At 41.0% G+C, this 22,474-nt stretch overlaps 1 protein-coding gene across 3 annotated transcripts in view; it reads left to right on the top strand.

Annotated features, from left to right (window-relative positions):
• Positions 1-22,474, top strand: part of RASA3 (RAS p21 protein activator 3) — a 130,188-nt gene that overhangs the window by 64,829 nt on the left and 42,885 nt on the right. For all 3 annotated transcript variants that reach the window (XM_030954049.1, XM_030954040.1, XM_030954058.1), the window contains exon 5: positions 8,459-8,535. In XM_030954049.1, the coding sequence (XP_030809909.1) occupies positions 8,459-8,535 (77 nt within the window). The remainder of the gene's footprint in view (positions 1-8,458; positions 8,536-22,474) is intronic.

Genomic DNA, 22,474 nt, shown 5'->3' with positions numbered 1-22,474 from the left:
TCTTCTGATGGAGCTTACCTCCTCCTCAGTACTGTGCCCAGAGTTAAATGCCCAGTGTGTGACAGTACACGAGCCCATGTATTTTAGTGAGAAGTAGAACAGGAATTGAGCCATTACTGAAAATGGTTTAACTTTTGCATTGGAATAGATTATGAACAGTCAGGCAGCTTCAGCTGGAGGGGAGGGGCTAGCAGCAGCAGAGACAACACTGTACACTGCTTGAGGCCAGGAGAGGAGCATGATGTTGCACACTTTATATGGGATGTGGTTTTTTTCCACTAGTCATTTGTCTTTCAGGACCTGCTGTATTCTCATTGTCACACTTTTTGAGATCTGGAAGCAAAAATAGCCATGCTGTTGGTTGTACCTCTTTTTTAATCCATGAATGTTTTCCTTTTCTTCACAGAAGGAAGTTTACCCAACAGTAACTGATTCAGATATTTGCCTAGGGCTGTAGATGACAGATGCCCTCAGTGGTCCATGTGTTCTCAGTGGAATTTAAGCCCAAGTGCACAAGCAGTCTTTAAAAGACTTTTCCTGGTTTTGAGTAGTTTTCCCCTTAATATTTTTTCTCATGAAGTTCATAGTTCAAGTCTGTTTTGTGAAGTTTGAGCTATGCTGCCTAAACATTCTTTGTGTACATGTAATCAGTGAAGTGGTTAAAGATCCAGAGATATTCTGATTAATATCCTTATACACCAGCATACTCCAAACCATGTTGTCAGTATATGCCTAAATGGGGGCATTTGCAAAGAGAGTTAGATTATTCTGACATGTTTTCCTGTGCAGGCTCTTGTTTTAAAAGTTCCCCTCTTCAAGTGTGCTTTGAGTTACTTCCTCCATCTCATTGACAAATGTGAAATAGTCATGTCCTCTTACAGCTGAGTTCTCAGTTCTAAATAATAGAATGCTTTTCTAAAGCCATTTATGCTCAAAGTCTTGTGTAAAGTCATTGTTGGGGCAAAAAAAAGTCTGACAAAAACTTGATAATTGCTCATTTCCCCTTCCTTCTCATAAGAACTTTGATGTATCTGAGATATCTATTTGGCTATCAACTTAATACAAATAAAAGGCATGTAAAGGGCAGATAACCAACACTGAGGAAGCAAATTATCTCACATTTAACCTTCTGTACTCAAAGCTTTGTGCCAAAGATTAACTGATGTTAAGTAGTTTCTTCAAACACCAAAAGCTTTTCCTCTTCCCTTTCACCACTTTAACATTTTGTCTGTGCAGGCCTTTGACTATTGTTGATTAAACATGCCTGTTCTTGAGTGTGGACTGTGTCACGTGGTGTGCTATTCTTCATTAGCGGAAAACATTATTTATGGGTATGTTTGGAGAGTACACCTAAAATCCTCTTGTCTTTCTTGACATAACTACTGGCTCTGAAATGCTGCCTGTATATTAGCTAGAAGAACCTAGCTAAGGCATGGTGTGGTCCTCCAAAAAAAGTTTCCTTTTTGCCAGCACCTTCCTGTTGAATGCAGAATCTGTATCCCAAGTGTCAGGCTTCATGAATTAAATCTTGGCCTTCTGGGTGGGAGTTTTGCCATGAGTTCATCCAAGCCAAGGTTTTACCACAAAATTTTTAATTGGCTCATCTTCTCCATCACACAAGACTGAATACAATTTATCCCAGATCTGTGGAGGAAGCTGGAAGTGTTGCTTTGTTATTTTTATTCACCTTGTTGAAATTTCCAAGGACTGTCCCTTGTCTGCTTGCTTCCTGTTCTATATAAATCAATGCTCTTTGTATATGTGGAGCAAGTCATGTTGAACTGTGATGGCTCTGTTGCTAATTGTTAATTAAGAATATACATTTGAAGATACAAGATATAATTGTCTTTAGGAGCAACTGTGCAGAGCAGTTCCACTCCAGTAATTGATAGAATTACATTATCTGATGAACAATTAAGAGCATTGCATGCCCACAGTCCAACACTGATATTTTCTATTTTGTGTAGGTACTTAAAAACTTCTAGCATACAAATGAGTCACTGATGCATTTTGTACAACCTACTGTAAGCATGGGTAAATGCAAATGGTAAAAAGAAGCAGCTGCTTCCAGGTTTGGTATCAGCTTTTAACCACAAACAGGAAATAAATGGGTGCTACCCTCTATATTTTGAACAGTGCCACTTAAGCTTCTATCTTGTAGTTGTTTTGAAGAGAGATGACATGTCTGTTTTGATAGGGTGGGGAGAATCTCAAGGCTAAATGCCTACTGACAAAATTATTTGAGACAACTGAACCATGCATCAGCAATGGTAAATAGTGTTCGTGGTAAAGGGAAAGAGCAGCTATTGACCAGATCCTGCTTTGTGGCAAGACTTCCTGTGTGAATGTAAGAGCACAGTATTCAGACTTTACAGCACAAAGGGCTAGGACAGCTAATCATGTTTTAAGTCTATTACTTTTCAGCAGCTGGTCTGTTGTGGTGAGGAGCACCTACTGCTGAATGATGAGTGTACATGATTTTAAAGTAACATACCTGGGGCTGTATCTGCAGAACATAATTTATCTGGGGGAATGAAACCCTTTCACTTACAACATCTACATATTATATCCCATCAAACTATTTGAGAAGAAAATGGGATTAATTTTAAAGATTTTGACCATATGGCAGTATTCTTCCTTTAGAGGAACAGGAAGGTTAACATTATGCCATGTGAAGTTGTTTGCCAGCTCCTGAGCAATTCTGACATGCTTGCACATATGGAGAGCAAGCAGATATCAGTTCCGCTTTGCTTAGCATTTATGAATCTGTGCAGTGCTGAATAGAGCTGCTGCACTTTCCTCAGCAATCAGCTGGGTTTTGTTCCAGTTTCTGGGAGCTGCTCTGTGGTCCAGCAGGCAGGCTGTGATCTCTAGCATGATCCTCAGACCTTTCCCAGCCGCCCGCTGCCCTCTGCTAAAGGAAGGAGCAGCTGCTACAAGCAGCAAATGTAGGCAGCAAACAAACTCCTTCCTCCTCCTGCTCTCAGACCTGCTGTTGGGCCTTGACCTTATGTCAGGCTGCTGATAATACTGTAGGGCTGGATTTACCTAAAGCAGTAGCTGTACCCTTGATCTTTTCTCTCCCACTCCCTCAAGGGCAGCATTTAATGAGCCCTTAGGGTTTGGCTCAGTTTTCTTGTTTGCTTTTAAGTTTTACTGAAGGCAGAAAGTGACTTCCCGAGAAGTTGGGTAAAAAGGTTCCGGAGTAGACGGAATCTGCCCAATAACATTTGCTATATTCTGAAATAAAATCTGGAAAGACTGAAAAAGCAGTGGTGCAGGTTATTCCGTAGTTTGGGATGGTCTCTGTGCAGTGCTGAGTTCTTCCAGTGCTCATTTCTGCAGACAATTTGGAGCAAGGAAAAATAAACCAATACACTAGTGTTATCACAGTCCTGAATTTGAGATTCCAAAAAAAATGAAGTGCTGGCCTGAGTCAGTCTTGAGCTGTGGTTCGTGTCACCTGCTTAGCCTAGTCCTCTGCTACAGCTCCTGTCTGTTACATCTCATCCCTCCTCCACCTCCAGGAGCTGGGGTGAGACTGCTTGCAGCAGAAACACTCTACCAGCAGGATGAAGAGTAAGGAGCCAAAAGTGGGTCCCAGTCCCTCTTTCCACAATACCCTGCAATGAGCAGAGTTGAGTTGTGTTGGGAAAAGTGTCCCCATGTGCAATAAATGTTTGGAAAAACTTTCATCCAGATGCACCTCCCACCTTGGGGGGAAAGTTCCCAGCAAAATTGGGTAGGCTAGTGAGAAGCAGAAAGGTGGGTTACCACAAACCTCTTGCCAGGAGGTTTAATAGTAAACAAATACCTTACTTAGGAGTTTTTCTGATATCAACTGTTGTTCTTATGTGAAAGTGAATTATCATGCTGTGTGAGCCCTGGATAATTAAGACTATTGACCTGATACTTAATATTGAAGCAAACTGTATATTTTCTGGTTTAGTTTAAAATCAGCAGGAAAGACTTGTTCTTCTTCTTTGTTTTTATAAAGTGAAAGATTTCTAAAATTTTGATAGTAACAAAAAGGGTGGAGGCCTGGTTGATACTTGCTTTAAAATGATTTAGGAAATTTGGGTAGATTTGGCTCCTGTCTTGAGCTTAGGCAGACTGACAGTCTTCTGTGCATCTTCTAGAGCCTCAGATAGGCATGGAGGTTCCTGGTATTTGTCAGTGCTTTTTCATAAATATTTCTCTGAAAAACCAGATTGCATCTATTTTGATCTGGGTTGGATGTTGCATCTGAATCCACAGTCACTGCTCCATGTGGGGTGTGTCAGATTCCAGGGCAAAATGTGTGCATTTAACCTGCACTCTGACACAGCTCCCAGTGGTGTCCTGGTGACCTTGCAAACACTGCCTCTGAGGCCTTGTTCAGGATGCTAAAACTGCTTTATGCCAGGATGGCAGAACTTTGTCATGAGAGTAACTTTAGGATAATCTGTGGTCATGCATTTTCTTTTCCTTCAAAGTACTGCGGTTAAATTAAACCACAAATTTGCAACTGCTGGAAACATGATACAGGTAGGTAGGTTTTGTGTACTTTGATTTGCTTTATAACTGTTTTCTGGTGTTTCAATCCACAGTGGCTCACTGCTTCATTCCAGACAGAAAGGAGGTGGCTGGAGACAGGCTTTCCTGTATCTAGAAAACCAGGACTTTGAGTCTTTTCCCTTTTTTTGCCAACCTGCAGTCAGTTTCGTTTTCAGATAACAGAGTGTGTAGTAAAGGTTATATCTAACAAGCATAGTATAATTTCTGTTTTCCTCAGTAAGGCCTTTCAAAAGTTTTTTGTTACTGATTTCCTTTTGAGTACTGTCTGCTTCCCTAACAGAAATTCAGTCATCCACTGGCTTCTCTAATCAATAACTGGAAGCTGGATGGCCCCATTATGTGGTGTTAGATGTGGTTAGGAAGGAGGTGTGACCTGTGAACCCACCCTCCATATCAGCAGGAGCTGATGGAAAAGGAAGTGTTCAGCAGTTGAATTGGCACTCCTTCAGCTTGTTCCTTGAAAAGGGGTCCTACCCTTCCACAGGAGAAGGTTGTGCTAATAAGCATAACTGCTTCTAGGAACAACCCTGAAATATATTTGTTAATGGAAATGTTTTGAGTAATCAATACATGCTGCTTCAGAATTGCCAAACCTCCAGATTTTTTCTCAGAAAAAAGAAAGCATTATAGCCTCATAATACAGGACTGAGCCTAGACTCAATCCCTGGCTCCAAAGGAGGGATTCTCTATGAGCAGGATAAGGCCACTCTTTCAGTTTTACGTAAAATTGACTTGTTTTTTTGTTTTTTTTTTTGTTCTGTTGCATTGTCTAATCTTTCCTGCTTGTAAACTCTGCAGACCTACTACAATAAGATACTCCTGTTATTATTACAGTGGTTCTGTTAATACTAAAAGTATAAATTTCTTTCTTACAAACTGTCAGTCAAAGATCATGGCAATTCTCTGTTTCTGTGGTACATTTAATCCATTATAGATTGACCTTCTTGTTGATTAGATTAACTTTTGATCTTATGATACTGATTTATTGCAGTTTTCTGTGTTCCCTTTGCAAAATTAATTATCTGGTGTTTTGTAAACCCAGCTAATGCCATTTCTCAGGAGTGAATTTATTCAGCTGAATCCTTATGTTTTGCATAATGGTATAATTGATTTTGGGAAAAGCATTCTGTTTATGTAAGAGTAACCTTTTCTGTAAATTAAGCCTGGAAGCATGTTGCTGTAGCCTTATTTCAAGGTATTTGAGTTTTTAACTGGGAGTAAAACACTGGAAGGTGTTTTGGGAATAGTTGTAGGCTGCTGGTCCCAGTGATCCGATGACCTCCTTTTGCTGTAGGAAGCTTGGAGTCACTCTTGGAGCAGCTGACCATTTTCAAAGCTTTCACAAGAGAACGATGAAAGCTACAAGAAAAAATGGCTTTTAGCCCATGCGAGGCATCACAATCATTTTATGCTTAATGTAGCTAGGAAAATGTGTGAAATACTGCTGATTTTTAAAAATATTTTTTTCAACCTGATTTTTGAAATGAGGAGCTTCCATTTTATTCAGTCTGTGTGAGGTTGAGCAAATGGCCAGTTTGCTCTCAGGCTCATCTAAGTGAATTGAAGCATTCTTTCCTGAGAAGGGTCTGTCTCATGTTTGTTTAAGACCAGAAGAAATATTTCTATAAAAACACTTGTATACCTTGGTATTTTTCTACAAAGGGATATTTTCTCTGAGTTGCCAAATCTCTGTTCTTGTCTCTTAATTCCTTCAAAACTTATATTAATCTTAATTTCTCTCATAGTTAGCAGGATATCAACAAAGATAGCAGTAGTGGCTTTTAGAGGTTCATAATATAAATTTATTCTTCAGAGTTCAGTGGTTTAGATCCTGTAATAGAATATGCAACCAGTGGGAGAGACAACATTGAAGAGTAAGGAAAATATAGTAAAACAAAAGCAAGAAAGCTGTTCTGCTTAAGCAGAGTTCTTAGCTGATTATGTGCCTAGCCCCTGTGATGTACAGCTGCATTAGGCATTGCAGTGGTACTGAGTCCTGAAGAGCTGAGTCTAGAAGTGGCTTTATGCATTTGTGCAGAGGAGTCCTGGTCTTCTGCATGAGTACAGGCTTCAGTTTGGAAGCCAGTGACAGCTGCTGACTTTGGCACACACTGGTAGGGTGAAGGAGGATACCTGTGTCACTGGAACACAAATCAGGAGTGACAGCTGAATGCAAAGTTTGGTTTTTGCATTGAGGGTGGTGGTGGTTTAATTGTTTAAAATTATACAAAAGCCACATGGCAGAAGTCTTGTTTGAAACTCACACACTCATGTGGGTTCTTCCCTGTTCAAAATGCCAGTGAGCTGCTGTGATGCCTCTGCAACTTGATACAGATTGAAGAGCTTGTCTTCAATTGAAGAGGCTGTCTCCTTGTTTTCTGGATGAAGACCAGTATTGTCTGCCACGTGTACTTGAAGGGTCTGTGTTCCAGCCCTCAGATAGGAAAAAGTGTTGCTGAGTCAGAATACTGAAGGTATGAGTAGATGGTAAAGGTTTGAGGAGTGAAGGCATGAAGTGTGCATTCAAGGTGCAGAAAGAATGGTCCTGAATAAGGGACATACACTGGGAAGGAGAGGGAATGACTGTAGCAGGAAGAAACAGAATGCCTCATAGGTGCCTTCAGGACAGGTATTCACGCACTGAGTCAAGTGTTTGTGCTTCTTACAGTGAGAGGACCAGGGAATGACCTTGGACTGCACTTCTGTGTCCATGCTCCTTAATTATTGCTGCACTCCTTGCTGTGCTTTGGGCTACCTTCACCAGCTTTTGTCCAGACAAATCTGCTGTCGGGAAAGGGAATCTAGCAGCACAGGTGCAACTTGAGGCCAGGGTTTCATCTTCACTCTTCTCTGTTGCCCAGGACAGACATTCCCATAGAGCAGGAGATTGTAGTAACTAGTCACAAAAGGTAGGGAAGTTGCTGGCAAGAGTTTTGTTCCTGTGCAAAAAGAGCAAAGGTTGAATCTGGAAGATCTTTTAAAAGGGATGGCAAAAGAATTTTGTGTGATTTGAGGTAAAGATGATACCCACGTTAGAGCTGTGTCTAATTAGCAGGGTAGATTTTAGCATCATTTAGTACAAAAGGTGGAGGGGAGAGTAATGATAAAGGCTCAATTTTGGCTATGATAATTTGGCGAGAGTGACTGGGCACTGCTGGCACATCAGATTTGGTCAATAACAAAATGTGTTTTGCATTTAGTGTGTACACACTGTTAAAGTGCTGCGGACTTTTTGTCAGTGGGCGTGACTACTCACATTTTGAAATATAATGGAATTAGTAAAAGGAATGCAGTTGGTATTCATGTTTGCCTGTATTTTCTTAATGTATTGAAGGATGATATCTTGTCCCAAGTCATAATAAATGATGTAATGGTAAGGAGTTGAAGACTGTGTAACAGTAGATACTGTGAACACTAGCAACATGATTGAACATTATGTAGTTTTCTAAAATAGTTGTTTGATATATTTTATTGATACTTGTCTTACAATTTGTATTGCTTAATAGATTTTCTTAATAATGTTTAAAACATGTAGGTGTAATTTATAACACACTTCCGTGATATTATTTTTAATGATAGTGTTGCAGATACTTGCTTAATATTTAAAATACTAATTACAACTTCAGCACAACATTTCTGTGTCAGACCATAGACACTCCATATCCTTCCATCAGTTCAACTTATATTATAATGGTGGGAATTATGCACCCAAATTTAGTTGAATGACTACTACTCTGGATTTTCTGGCAGTAGAAAGACATGAGCTATACAACTCTTATTTAATCTTTAGGCTTCTCCTGGAATTACTTGCACAAACTGGCTTGCTTTGGTTGAAGTTGGAATGGTGTGACTGCCTGTGCATAAAACTAACTTTTCCTGTGGTGTTTTTGGTGTGTTTCAGGGGAAAGTCCACCTGGAGCTGAGACTGAGTGAAGTCATAACAGACACTGGTGTTGTCTGCCACAAGCTCGCAACTCGGTAGGACTTGAAACGTAGCTGTGAAGTTATGAGAAACAGACTGATTGCAAACAGTCTGCAGTGCTTCATTTAAAAATAGTTGGAAGAATCAACACATTTAGTTGAACACTGAATGTTCCTAATCAGAAATATCCTTATGAGTTTTTAGCGTGTGAGTTTTTTTCATTTTCCCTTTCCCTCCCTCTATGTAATTTTCTTCCTAATAGCCTTAAATGTTAATCAGTTCCTTACCCAATTTAGTCATGGCATAAATACTAAAAAGACATCAAAGGGTAATATTAATGTCCTTCTAATTTGCATTAAGGACCTTACCAGCTAAGTAAATTTGTTGCACAGCTTGTGTGGTGAGAATGTTACAGAGCTGACTTAAAAGTTTGCTATCACTTACTAAAGCGGCCTCAGAATCGTCCATCTGGTCTCATTCAAGTTGCAGCAGAGATGCCACAGGACTCAAATGGCAGTAAAGATTTCTCTGTCCTCTGGGGAGGAGTCTGGAAGACCGCTGCTCTCTGGCCACACCAAAGCCTTTCACATTACCTCAGAAGCAGTGGCAGAACTGGTTTGCCTCTGTGAGGAATGCTTTGTGTTCTCTGGCAGAAGAGCTGTCAAAATCACACTGCTGGCATTATACACATACACTTCTATGTCAGTCGTGTCAATATGATAAATGCTCTGCTAGGAAAGTTCTGACCAGCCCAATTTTCAGACCAGTATTTAGTATCATTTTGTTGCTGCCTTTGCTAAGGCTTTGTCCTGGTAGTCTTTACATCTAGGACCTGTTAACAAATGCAGGTGACCCATATGGTGACCTGCATCACTGTAGGCCCACTCTTGATATGAGGATGTGCTGGGGTAAGTGGTCCTGCCTGCCTGTACATGTTCCCTCTGGTCCATGCAGGTCCTTCCAGAGGTCTGCAGCAGGTACATTTGACCTCTTCCTCTCTACAGTCTGCTCTCATGAGGCAGGAGATATACCAGGGGATAGTCAACTGCAAGTTGCTGTGGAGGCTCTGAGCTCCAGTGAACTTGTTAACCAGGGCACAGTGCTGCTGAAACACAGCTCAACCTCTTTGAGAACAAAAATTGCCATATCAGTATAGCTGTGTACCACCTGGAGGGCCCAGCCAGCTGCTACCTGAGGACTCTCATTGTGTCATTCTCCATTGCACAATTTGAATATGACCAGGTGATGATGGTCACACACATGCTGAGAAATCAGAGCTCAAATCTGTATCTACCAAGTCCTAGGCTGGCATCTTTTGTTTAAGTGTTGCTTGTATTGCTATTGGTCCTAAGGCTTTGCAGGACAAGGGGAAGTAGATGGTGGGAAAAGGCAATTTCTTTGTCAGAGAGAGGGTGAATGTGTGTGGGACATACAGGACAGTGGGTTTATCACTGAGCTTGGACTCTCCTTGAAGCATGCCTGGAGGTAGTGTGTTTAGACAGGGAAAGGAGCACAGTTGTCCTGGTTACCACATTGAGGGTTTTTTTTTCCTTTGGCCTTTCTGAAAGTGTGTACTGCACTCCTTAGATGTGATACAGCCACAGAGCCTTCTGTCCTCATCCTTTGAACCCTAATTGTGGGTTGAAATCCTGTGATGTCCGTGACTCTGCAAACATAGATTAACTGAAATGCCCTTCTGCTCCCATCTGTTTTGAATAGTTAGGACGTGTGCTGAAGGACCTTCAGAAGTGTTTGCCTGTGTTTGTTTTATTCTGAGAGAGTGTGTCATACCACAGCCAGCTGTCTTTTAAAGGCTTTGTCTTTGGTTAAGTGGGGCCCTGTAAAATTATAGTACCAATGGATTTTTCAGTGAACTTCCTGAAATGCTGGAAATAGGTGTCTGAAAAGGTCCTTCTTAATATGTAATACATGCAGCTTCTTGCTTCATGAATAACAGTAAGGCAATGACTACATTAACAGTGTAATTTCCTAGCTTTCTATTCATTTGGCCAGACAGGTTTTAAATACTTATTCAAATTTTTGCTTATATATTCTTGATATGAAGACTATTTCATTAACTTTCTACAATGCAGATAAAAAAAACTTAGATTGGTTTGTGAAGCATTCTGTAACCATGATTTGCTAGGTGTTGTTCAGTGTATTAGCTGCAATGTGTAGAAAAATCATGAGGTTTTAGCCATTGAATCATAATGAGCCCAGGTGTCTTAGAAACAAAATTTGCGAGTCAGAGCTCAAGCAAGCGTTTGTGTGCTGAAACTGTCTTTTCCCTTTGCCACCTTCTCTTTGATATCTGACCTGGACACTCTGGCTTTGTCTAGTTTCCACATTTATTTGTTATTTGAGTGGTGGCAGTAGAGCTTAGCAATTCAAATAAGAAAATTGGGAAAGAAGAATGTTTCTAGAGTATGTAGTTCTGTTGATGCAGGATTTCATGGCCATCTGTCTTAGTCGTGAGAAGGAAGAAGAGAATGATGAAGAGGAGTGTTTACATCATGGGGAAAAAAAAGAATGTAGTCCAGCATTTTCTTCATGCCACACTGCTTGCTTCAGGAAGGTCTATAGCATACTGCAGCTCTTAACATTTTTCCATGTGATCTGAAATCTCTTGCAGGTTTGTTCACAGACATCTTGGTTCTAGCTCTTCAGCCTGTAAGAAAAGAGTGTGGTAATTAAGCAATGCTCAGCTAAATGTCTTTGTAGCTGGAATTTGCCAGTGAGGAGAGCAGCAAAGGCAGGAGAGGCAGAACCTTTGTTAGAGGTAGGTCAGGAGTGCAAAGCAGAGATAGGTGTTCTAGGGAAGTGCAGGTTCCAATTGAGTGTTGTGAAAATAACTGATTTTCTTATGAATATCTCGTGGATGTTACAGTGAGCAAATAAGACAAGACTGTAAAAATATGAGCAAGAATCTAGAATCACTTCATCTAAAAAACTGACTTGTTCTGGTGAATCTAGTGCTTGTCTTGTGAAATTCCTTGACTTTGTTTAAAAAAAATATAGTTTGTTTTAAATGAAGCATTTAGCTGCAGAGATGAACACTACCCTGCAAATTCCCTCATGCATATAACCGGTTGAACAGTTCAGGTTTGCAGGGAGAACAAAAACTGCTGCATCCAGTGGGCAGCTGTTTAAAAATACCTTAGAGACACTTGCTTTTTTAAGCCCCAGAGTAGTGCTTGTTTTCAAAGACCACGTATGTAGGCTAAATGAAGACTTGGCCCAATTAGAAAACTTTTTTACCTCTCTAGAAGATATGAGCTTACCCATAGGTCTTAATCAGTGTGCCCTCTGAGCCTGTTCACATTGCTGCCACCTCTGCATTCCAGAAAGCCTGGAAAGCAGCTGGGGCTGAGCCAGCCTGCAGTCCGGTGGAGCATGCTGTGGACAGTCAGCTGGATGAATGGATGGAAAAATTCATCTGAATGGAAGGGCAAATTAAAGTATTTAAGTGCTGAGCTCTTGAACATTAAGTAGTAGATTATTAAAAAATGCAAAAGGCAAGTGTGCTTCCTTAGCCCCTGCAGAGGAAGCAAAAAATTCAGTTCAAAACCGGTTACCTAATAGCTTCTCCTTAAGAAGCATTCAGTACTTTCATTTAGTCTTAAACCACTAAGCTGTTGTGCTTCATCACAGGCTGTGGTCTCAGCCAGCTGCTACAGCACAGTCTCCTGAACTGAATCCCTGCAAAAGAGATTAAAAGGAGAAGCATTAGTAGTTTTAAAAGTTGCATTGACAGTACAGATGTAGGCACTACACTCACACTGTTTGTGTCCCCCAGCAACTTCATCTGTCACACTCTGTAAGAACCACAGCTCTCACTTGGGATGCTCCTTCTGGGAAAGGTTTGCTACCTGTGGGCACCCCCTGTGGGACCTGGTGCAAAACCTGGTGGTCCTTGTGACTGACCCCCATCAGTTTCCTGTATCCCAGTTACAGGACTTGGGATGCAGGCTCTTGATGTGTACGTTCACACTGTACAGGGAGAGCAGAGGTACAGCCTGCTGACCACAGACCCTTGCCCAAGTATGTCAGATAAAAAACAATGTGCATGGACTTCGTGGTTTGGTACCTTCCTGTAGCTGCATTTGTACTAAACAATGTTGTGCTGTGTAGTGAGTCGCCTTGAGTGCTGGGAAAAAGAAAGTCTTACTCAGTAGGTCTGTCTTCTCTCCTTTTTGTCTTTCACTCACAAAAGGTCTTGCACTGTGTTCCTCCATACTTTTTACAGCCACAGCCTTCCTGGCCCTCTGCACAGTCAGCCACTGCTTGTTGTGACTATCAGCATCTGGCCTCATCTTCCACTGGCTGTAAGATGAAGGCTCTCTCCTGTTTGTCACCTGCCAGAAATCCATCTGTAATTTTATGAAGATTTTTAAGATAGGCCAGGAAGGAAGTGGTCAAGACTTTCCCATGCTTCTGGCTGCTTGTGTCCGTACACACCCCTTTGTGCTGACACACAGCTTCTGGCGGCTGCTTGAGCACTGTTGTATTTTTTTTTTCCCCTCATGCTTTTTAAGCTGAAACAGGCCTTAATCCTATGTGTCCTAGGAACTGCAGTTTTCTTTTTCTGTAATACAGAAGAAGGAAAATGAGCAGGGAAAGATTCTCTTTCTGCAGCCGTGCTGGGTGGAGGTGTTTGAACTAAGTCATGAACAGTGTGTGTCTAGCCATATTACATGAATACATCTGAAAATCAATGGTATGTACTTTTCCCTAAATTTTTTATGTAGGCCACCACATCCCAGGTACAGAAACTTTTCCTGCTTTACAACCAAAGTACTCGGAAAGGATCCCTAGACTTTTTGTAAACCTTTCCCCACCATTGCTAGAGCAGGTTTTGGGCTATGTATTTGTGTTTAGCACAGAAAGGTTCTTCCCCAGAGGCTTTACGGCCTCTGGGCTGTCCAGACAACTTTGTCTCATCTGTCAGAGCCACACAGGCAAGGAACAACAGATACATGCATTTGTATTTGTTTAATAAAGAGATGGGCTCCTGTAGATAGCTTTGTAGCAATCTACAGGCTTGCTGTGGTTAAGCTACTAGAGGCAACATTTAGAGGCAGTGTTCTGTATTTAGCAAGATGACATCTTGCAGCATGCCCGAAGGAGCAGGCTGCTGAACTCCTGTTGAAAGTCAGAGTGAGCTGGGAGCCTGGCTCCCTGATCATCCTCTAAGAATTCCAGCATGTGTATGTAATTAGTCACATTTAAATGTCTGTATTTATTCGGTGTCCCCAGCTGCTCCTTCAAGTGTTGTCTTATGTCTTGTCTCTTAGTTTTAAAAAAGCTTAGAAACATCTGCTTTGGAGAGCTCACCCCTCCTCCCCTCTGCTTCTTTTATTCTCCCACCCAGTAAATCTATATAGCTAAATAACAACATATGTGCTTCAGAGGCCACTGCTGTCTTTCACATGTAGTAACACAGTTCTCCAGTAAGCAATTCATAAGTCTGCAAATACATTATCAATGGTGAAATTTTATTTGGAAAGCGGAGCTTTTGTAGCTCTGGTATGGAAGATGTGGCTGCTCTGCATTAATTTATAAATTAAATGCTGTGCAGCTCTCTTGAGGGCTCCACAAGATGTATTCCGACCATGTGGAACAAAGCTGAATGGGCAGTTTACATGAGCAGGCAAGAGAGGAGACAATAAGTAGGTATGACATCCCCAAGATCACCGCTTCAGGGATTCTTAAAAGAGCAGTGACTGATCTGTGGGCTTTAAAAGCCTTCTGAAGAGGAAGAGGGAGGTAAGGAAGAAGGTTTCATTTGTCAGGTGTGGTTAAGGTCTCTGCCTAGGTGTGGGAGTCCTGAGACTTGGTGGTGGTTCCCTTGCCTTCCCTGCCATGGGAATAGAGCACAGAGCATGCAGTGAGCAGCATCTGACCTTCCTCTCTGATGGCTCACTTTATAGATCTGAACTTCCTTGTCCATGAGCATTGCTGCTCACTGGTTGACAATCGCTGCCCTAAAGCATATTGACTTTATGTAACTGTTTAAAAGTCTCTTATGCAATATGATGTTTCTAAGGTTAAGGTAAATGATGCTTCATTTTGAAAATTTCAGAGCTCAGCCTTTTTGTTTTGTTGATCACAACTCATGAAGGGCAAAGTTACATATATCAAGTCTGCTTGGAAGGGCTGAGATAATGGCCATTCCTGCTTTTGGATCAGCAGTGTGGATCCTAATCTAAAGCATAAGAGGAAAACATGGTTTTGTCTGATGCAGGTCTGCTGTTTCCTCCTGTGATTGCAAGAAGTATTTTCCTTTCCAAATTGGAGCTGGTGTTCTCCCAAAGTGCCAGCAGGAACCTAGGGTTGTTTCTTCATGGAGGCAATGTTTTGTTGCTTTGTGAGCCAGAGTGCTCAGTCTCAGGCTCTTGATGGTTGTGTTGATATGGTGCAGGGCTGCAGCTCCTGTTGGAGGCCAGAGCTGGCAGTGGCTGCTTTTCCTGTCATGTTACAGCTCTTGGTGCTGTGCCTACATCCCTAATGGGTCCATGAGCCACCCAGCCCTCTTGGGTTTGCTGCTTCCAGTTTAGAGAACATACATTTGTGTTGCTTTAGAAAAGTTTCCATTCCACTGCAGAGACATGCAGCCAGCTTTGAACTCACCTCAGAGTCAAATGAAGCTTATTTTCCTGCCTAAAATATGACCTGCATCAATTAAGGGAAAAAATATTGCTAAATACAAGAAGGCCATGTATGTATGCATCGATCAGGTGAACTCAAAGTATTTTGAAAAATTTCAGCTTCTCTTTACTCCTGGGAAGGAATGCTAATGAAGGCATGAAGTAGTTTCATGGCTTCATTTTGAATAAACTCATGCATCCATTAAATGTGTTACAGTCTCCTTTCTCTGGAGGGCAAACCCTGCATCAAGCTGCACCTTTTCCTGCAGGATTGCATCTTGATGATGCTTTTTATCTGGTGTTGATTTCATAACAAACTGATTGGGGGAAAATGCTCAGAGGTTAAATCACAAAGTGTCTGGTACTTTTTTCATGAAGTGCTGCAGTGCTGTGGGTTTTGGGAGTGCAGGGGGGAAGAAGAGCTATCTGTCTTTATAAGGCTTTAACATAGTGCATTAATTTTTTCTTTTGTCCTCCCAGCTCTTATAACAGTACATTTACACAGTCTCTGCTGTGCTTCTCCATCCCCACCATAGCCTCTGTTGACTATTTTGTAGCCTAAATCAAGTTTCAACTGTTCTCCATTAAACCTCTGATATACAGAAATGTCTTCTGCTGCTGCTGTTTCCCACTAAATGAAGTTTGTTTCACGCTTCTTTGTTTTTGTATTCAGTGTTTCTTCAGTGCTTCTCCTCTATTCATTAAATTCTTTATGCAAATCACATACAAGTGTCATTTTATCTGTAATCCCAATCAACAGCAACTTCAATTAGACTCTTCTCCAGCAGAACATGTTTTAAAGTGCTCACCATTTTGAGATTGGATAGTCATCACATAACTCTCTGGAATAGGTCTAAAACTCAGTTTGTAATTAAAGACTCAAATGTAAGTCTTAAGCCATTCTGTTTTAGCAGTAAATGCTGCTGTGTAAATAACGTGACAGTATTTCCTGTTTTACACAGAGTGTGCACAGACTGGGATTATAAATGGAGGCAAATTATTCAAGCATAAATCCTTATGGTAAATGATTTTATTTCTAAATGTGCTCGAGGTCACAGGGTGCTTTAGGGGCATTAGAGAGCATTCCTGTAGTGCCTGTGTTTGTAAAACGTGCATGGATTTTGAGAACTGTGAATTGTTAGCACATTCAGTAGGCTGTCAGTGCCCCAAATGTCTGCAGTTTTTACTTCACTGATGTCCTTTAATGATGACCAGCTGGAAGAGTTCAATTACATTTGAGGTAGGGCCTCAGGAAAAACCAGCTAGCTGTCTTGCAACACAACCTGTATCAAAAGGTTCTTCCCTTTGGAGTACAAGGTATTTAGCATAATACAAGGGTGAGCTTGCGCCCTGTTTTATTCTGAGTGACTCTTGGGATTTCTACAGCTTCTGTGGCAGGCACCATCCAAAACCAATGGAGGAGTTTCTAAAGGAGCAATGTGATGAGGCGCAAATATTACAGTTGTCTCTGCAAATTTTTTATCTGTTGCTCCAAGAGCAGCACTTGCCAACATGATATTTAGGTAGCAGAATAGAGCTAGGGACAGACATCAAGGTAGTATAGAAACAGGGGAAGCTGGAGGGTAAAGAGGAAGTTGCAGGGCCCCAAGTGTTGAGGTTGGACGATTTCTTTTTTGTTGGGCTTCTTTGTTTTTTTTCAGATATAAGGAAAGTAGAGACATGGTACGCAATACCTAGGAAACACTTGTCATTAACTTCATTGTTCACAGAACAACTTGTTGAGAGGAAGTTATTGCAAAAAGTCATACAGTGGATGTGGCAATAATGAGAAAGTATCTCTTGTCCTACTCCATCTGGAATCATGTTTGTGCTTCTGGGTACACTATTGTACTGAGAATGCAACTAGTTATGTGCTATAACTGAATACTTTCCAGAATCCACAGTGCTAAAATCACCTGGTATCAACTGTATGTCCCCCTGCTTGTCTGTCGTGGTGTCAGCCTTTGACTTGGATGCCATTTTTTGGAAATTTCAGTAAGAGTCAATTGTGGGAAAATTCATCTATTTTGCCAATTATATATTTGTAATGTAAAAAGCACTTGTGAGTCAGATTAAAAATCTTTCAATACACATTGTTAATTTTATAGCACTTTGAGACCTGTCATTTTCACTGTCCCATTTCTTTCTGCCCTACCAGGTAGGTTGCTAGTTTATCTAATAATTTTGTTCTCATAAATACTAAGAGAAAAGGGAAATACTCTGAAAGAAATTGCAGTGAGCATAGAAATTGTCAGGATGCTGTGCTTTTGGAGGCAGTAATGCCTGTAATTAATTTTAACTTATTTTACTGTTGTATTGCTTTTAAGCTGATGGTTTTGTAATAATTTCATACAAGCTTCAAACAGAGGCAACAATTCAGCTAGACTGTATCCAGCTGCAGATGTACTTGCTGTGTATGGTTTTTACTCCTTTAGTTGTTTGACAGTCTCTGCTGATTTATCCAGTTTTATGCCCCACCAGCCCAAGCATCATGTTTGTAAACGGTGGCACAGTGTGACAGCAGACTCTATTTATGTGCTTTTCAGTCAGAAGCTGCTGAGAGCTGCTGTGTGCAGCCCTTTCCTCCCTAGGGACATCTAGGGGTGCTTTCTTCTCTGCATAGTCGTTGAGTTTAATAAAATTAGTATAACTGGAGTATCTTTTGAAATCTCTACCACTTATTCAAATTCTGTGGAAAATGCCAACTGATTAAAAAAAATCGTCAGCGGAGATTGATTGACAAATATAGACAGAAAACATTTTCTCTCTTTATAAAAAGCATGCTGTTAAACTCAGAAGTGTTCATGGAACAGCTACAGGAAGAGTAGAGGAGCTGGTAAATATGTCTTACAGTGAGTGACTGCTGGATTTATGCAAGAAAAACTTCGATGACACCAAGCTGGGGAGGAGTGTTGATCTGCTGGAGGGTAGGAGGGCTCTGCAGAGGGACCTGGACAGGCTGGATGCATGGGCTGAATCCAATGATATAGGCCACACCTTCAGTGCTGTGTCCAGTTCTGGGTTCCTCAGCTTAGGAAAGACCTTGAGGTGCTGGAGTGTGTCCAGAGGAGGGCAGTGAAGCTGATGAAGGGTCTGGAGAGCATGTCCTGTGAGGAGTGGCTGAGGGAGCTGGGGTTGTTCAGCCTGGAGAGGAGGAGGCTCAGAGGGGACCTTCTCACTCCTTACAACCACCTGAAAAGAGGCTGCAGCCAGGTGGGGGTTGGCTTTTCCTCCCAGACAACAAGTGACAGGACAAGAGGGTGTAGTCTTGAGCTATGCCAGGGGAGGACTAAGCTGGATATTAGGAAGAAATTATTTACAGGAAGGGTGATTGGGCATTGGAAAAGGTTTCCCAGGGAGGTGGTGGAGTCACCATCCCTGGAGGTATTTAGGAAAAGACTGGATGTGGCACTGAGTGCAATGGTCTAATTGACAAGGTGGTGTTAGGTGCTAAGTTGGATTTGATGATCTCAGAGGTCTTTTTCAACCTAGCTGATTCTGTGAAATCTCAGTATGCACATTATTTAGAAGAGAGTCCTTCTGAATGTATGGTTACTTATTCCTACTAAGTGCTAACCAATGTTAGAAGCTCAAGAGACTAGTGGGAAACAAGTAGTAAAACCATTGGGGGTGGGGAGTTTGTTTTTTGTCATGATCATGACAATTCATGATCATGACAAAATGAAACAATTTCATGTGGAAAATGTTGAGGATATTTTAATAGTTATGATTCCTTTGAGTTAAGCCTCGATTGCTCTTCAGAAATGTGCTCTCAAGATGAAGTAATCATCATGAACTTGTTGCACAAATTTACTAGGTGTGAGCTTTCATCACTGTCTCGAAAGAGGTCAGAATGTGATCTCAAAGATCCCTTTTCATCCCAAACTATGAGGATAAACATAACACCAGTATCAACTCTTTCTGCAATAACTGGAATTTAAAAGCTGATGTGGGCTTCTAATTATAGCTGGTTATACCAACATGCCTATGCCCTAATTTGCATTTTGTTTTTCCATAAGATGAAGTGATAAGCCACAAAAAACTTTATTGAAGAGCACCTTACATTGCTTTTCATCTCTAGAGGCCTTTGTGCTGTACAAGCAATGGTATAACCACCACTTGGTGAAGCACATTCTTCTTTGGATGAGATATCATAAGTTTTAGCTAAACCTATGACATGACCAACCTTTCAGACTAGGAAGTCAAATGGAACAGTGTGCCAGGGGCAATTGTTTACAATTTGTGTAATGCTTTGTTCCTGGTAGGGGCTACCAGGTTTACCATTCAGATGTGCTTTTGTTGTACAGGTAATCACAGCTGGTGCTTTTTCCTGTCAAACGGGTCAAAGGGATTTTGTCTTCCATTAGAAGTATGTGGCTTCGTCTCCAGGCATCTTCTGGGTTTTGCTCCATAGGTGTTTTCCTAACATCTTCAAACTTGAGGAGAGTCTTAAGAGCCTGGTGCTTTACAGTTGTAGCATTGCAGAGGATGATGCTTTATTAAGGAGGTTTCACTACTAATGGAAGATTTTGTCTGCAGGACCTACTTGCTTTGTTGTTGCTACAGAATGGCCACAAAACGTCCTTCATGGAATTTCTGTATTACATTCACAGTTTGATCCTCAGGCACAGAACACTACTGCACATCTCCTTGTAGGACCAGAGGAATTATTCAAATTAGGCAAGTCACCATGCTGTGACAGCTGTTTTTGAAATAAATGGTTTATGAATCCCGTTTAATCTCTTCTTTTGCCAAGTCAGGGACATTGGTAAGGGTTTTTCAATTAATTTCATGGGAAAGTGTATTACAAAATGTATGTTTTGATCCTTATGATGCTTGTGCTTCTTTGATGGGGCTTTGAGCAGCTTGCTTTAGTGAAGGGCATCCTTGCCCATTGCAGGGAAGTTGGAACTTTATGATCTTTTAGGACTCCCCAACCCAAACTATTCTATGAATATCTCTATCTGCATCAGTGTAAAAGATGTAAGCAAATGAAAGTTAACAAGCCTGATCTGTACGTTGCAATTTGATTTACTAAAGAAGACTTTCCACAGACTTGGTGTATCTGGTTTAAATGGAATGCTTCTGGTTTGAGTTGGGTTTCTTTTTTTAAAATAAAGGGCAGGTTTTGAGGATATAATGCCTTGATTTCCATATTAAATACTGTGTGCTTTTTTTTTTGCCTTCTGTGTTTGATTACTGCGTTGTCCATAATTACAATGAGATACATTGACATATTTTTAGATATGTAAATCCTGACAGAATCAAGTTATTAATCTTATTTTGTGAATTCTAGTTGGAGAGCATTTTTATGTTCACTGTGACACAATTTGTATAACTTTAGCCCAGTCCTCTTATCAAAACAAATTCAGTGTATCAGCGTTACTTTGGAACTTAGTTGGCAACATAACTGCCATTGGGTCTCAGCAGGGCTAATGAATCAACTTAATTTGAATTCCATAATGAAAGTATTGCAAAATGTAGCAAAGATCACTGCCCTTTAATAATAGCTGTTGTTAATCAAGATTCCAAATTGTCTGATGATTCACGTAAACAGAATCAAGAGTTTTTCTGAGTTGTTTCAAGTTGATTTTTAAAGCGTTAAAGGTTCTGCCTACCTCTGTGTGTGCCAAGGCATTCTCATTACAGAAGATTGTAGCCTCTGTGAAGTGTTTGGAGGCACCTTTGATTGCTTTCTAGTTCCACAGGTAATTACTTCTTTTCTTTGTAAATTACAACCTATTTTTGTGTTGCTTTCATTTAGAAAGGTGTATTTCTTACTATACTTAATTAAACGTTGTTACTACATCTAATTAAATATATGATGTGAAAATCTATATGGAAGAGTATTCAAGAATTTATTTAGTAGAGAAATCATTATACTTGGATTGGGTAGGGATGAGAAGGAGCTGGCTGGGTTTACGTTCTGTTGGTGCTACAGCTTTCATTAAACCATCTCATTCCCTTGTGTTCCCTTCCTGTGTTCATGCCCCATCACTCAAAAGATGCTTCTCAACTGATGCATTCTCTTGGTCCAGGAGTTCTGAGTTGTTGGGCCCTGTGGTTCAAATGTGTCATGGCATGTGATTTAGATGCTGTTTTCCAGTCGGCTGTGCTTCCTGTTCTTCCAGTTGTTCCAGGTATTTGTCAGTTCAGGTCACTCACCACCATGTCTAAATTTTTATTTAAAATACCACTGTCTGTGGCCAGCCTGGGATATCTGTTTGACATGACCATACTCAGCACTTGAGAGGAAACTCTTGCTCACTAGCTAGGTAGGAAAGCCTTAGGATGAGCTGCTTCTGTTTATCTCTTGTTTCTCAGAGTTGAATACCCCCACTCTCATGCCCCACACCTACCCACTCCCCACCAGGGTGCCTTATTTCCTTCTCTCTGTCATAAATTCTTTAAAGCTTCTGCTTTTAGCTTTTTCCTTACCTTTTACTTCATAATCAGACTCCTGCCAGTAGGCTCAAGAGCTTTTAGGTGATTTCTTCAACTTTTACTCTGGCATGTATCACACTCTCTTAGGGATGAGTGTCAGTTATTCCTGATTATAATAGCTTCCTGATTGTAAGTTATTCCTTATTATAATAGCTTCTTCATTTTGTCTTCCTTCTTGTCATAGGGGTATCAAACATCTAATAGTTATAGATGCTTCTGGCCTCTGCTGGCTGGTGGAGGGGAGAAGTCAGGACTTGTTCCTGCAGCTGGTTTTGTTAGCTTACGTGCTCATGTATGTACACAGTGACATGCAAGTGCTGCCTGAAAGGAGAGATTGTGCTGTGTGCCCACAGCTCCTTCCTGGGAGCAGGTTAAGTCAGAAATCACTGCAGTTTTCTTTCCCTAAAACCTGTATTTCCCATACAGAGCACAGAGACAAGTATACCTTTCCAAGCAAATAAAAATGACATGGGAGATTTTCGTGCCATGATCTGACTTCATTATTTAGCCTTAACAGCCTTTCTGCCTCTCACTCCCATGGTGCCTTTTGGTCCTCTTTCTTTTCTTATCAGCCTGTACAGTCAGGATCTCATTGCTTCCATTTAGGATGGCCACAGGCAGCTCAGCTAAAGCTGCTGGCTGGGCTGTAATCATTTGCTGTGTATTGTAATTGTTGCTGTTTTGTGCTTCACTCCTTTTGCATTTCTCACCATGCTGCATTAACATGAGTGCTTCTGCAACTGCCTCGATATGTTGACCCATTCCTTGGCTTCCTGCCATACTACATGAAATTCAAATTTCTTCACTTGCCCCTGCAAGAATCAATATAGTACCATCATTAAGCACATTTATCCTTTCCTGATTGTACCTCCTCTTTTGTTTTGCTAATTCCATTACAATTTTT

This window comes from Camarhynchus parvulus, chromosome 1 (assembly GCF_901933205.1).
Source record: "Camarhynchus parvulus chromosome 1, STF_HiC, whole genome shotgun sequence".
Taxonomy (NCBI): domain Eukaryota; kingdom Metazoa; phylum Chordata; class Aves; order Passeriformes; family Thraupidae; genus Camarhynchus; species Camarhynchus parvulus.
Note: the sequence above shows the minus strand (reverse complement) of the source record. Positions and strands in the feature narration are given on the sequence as shown.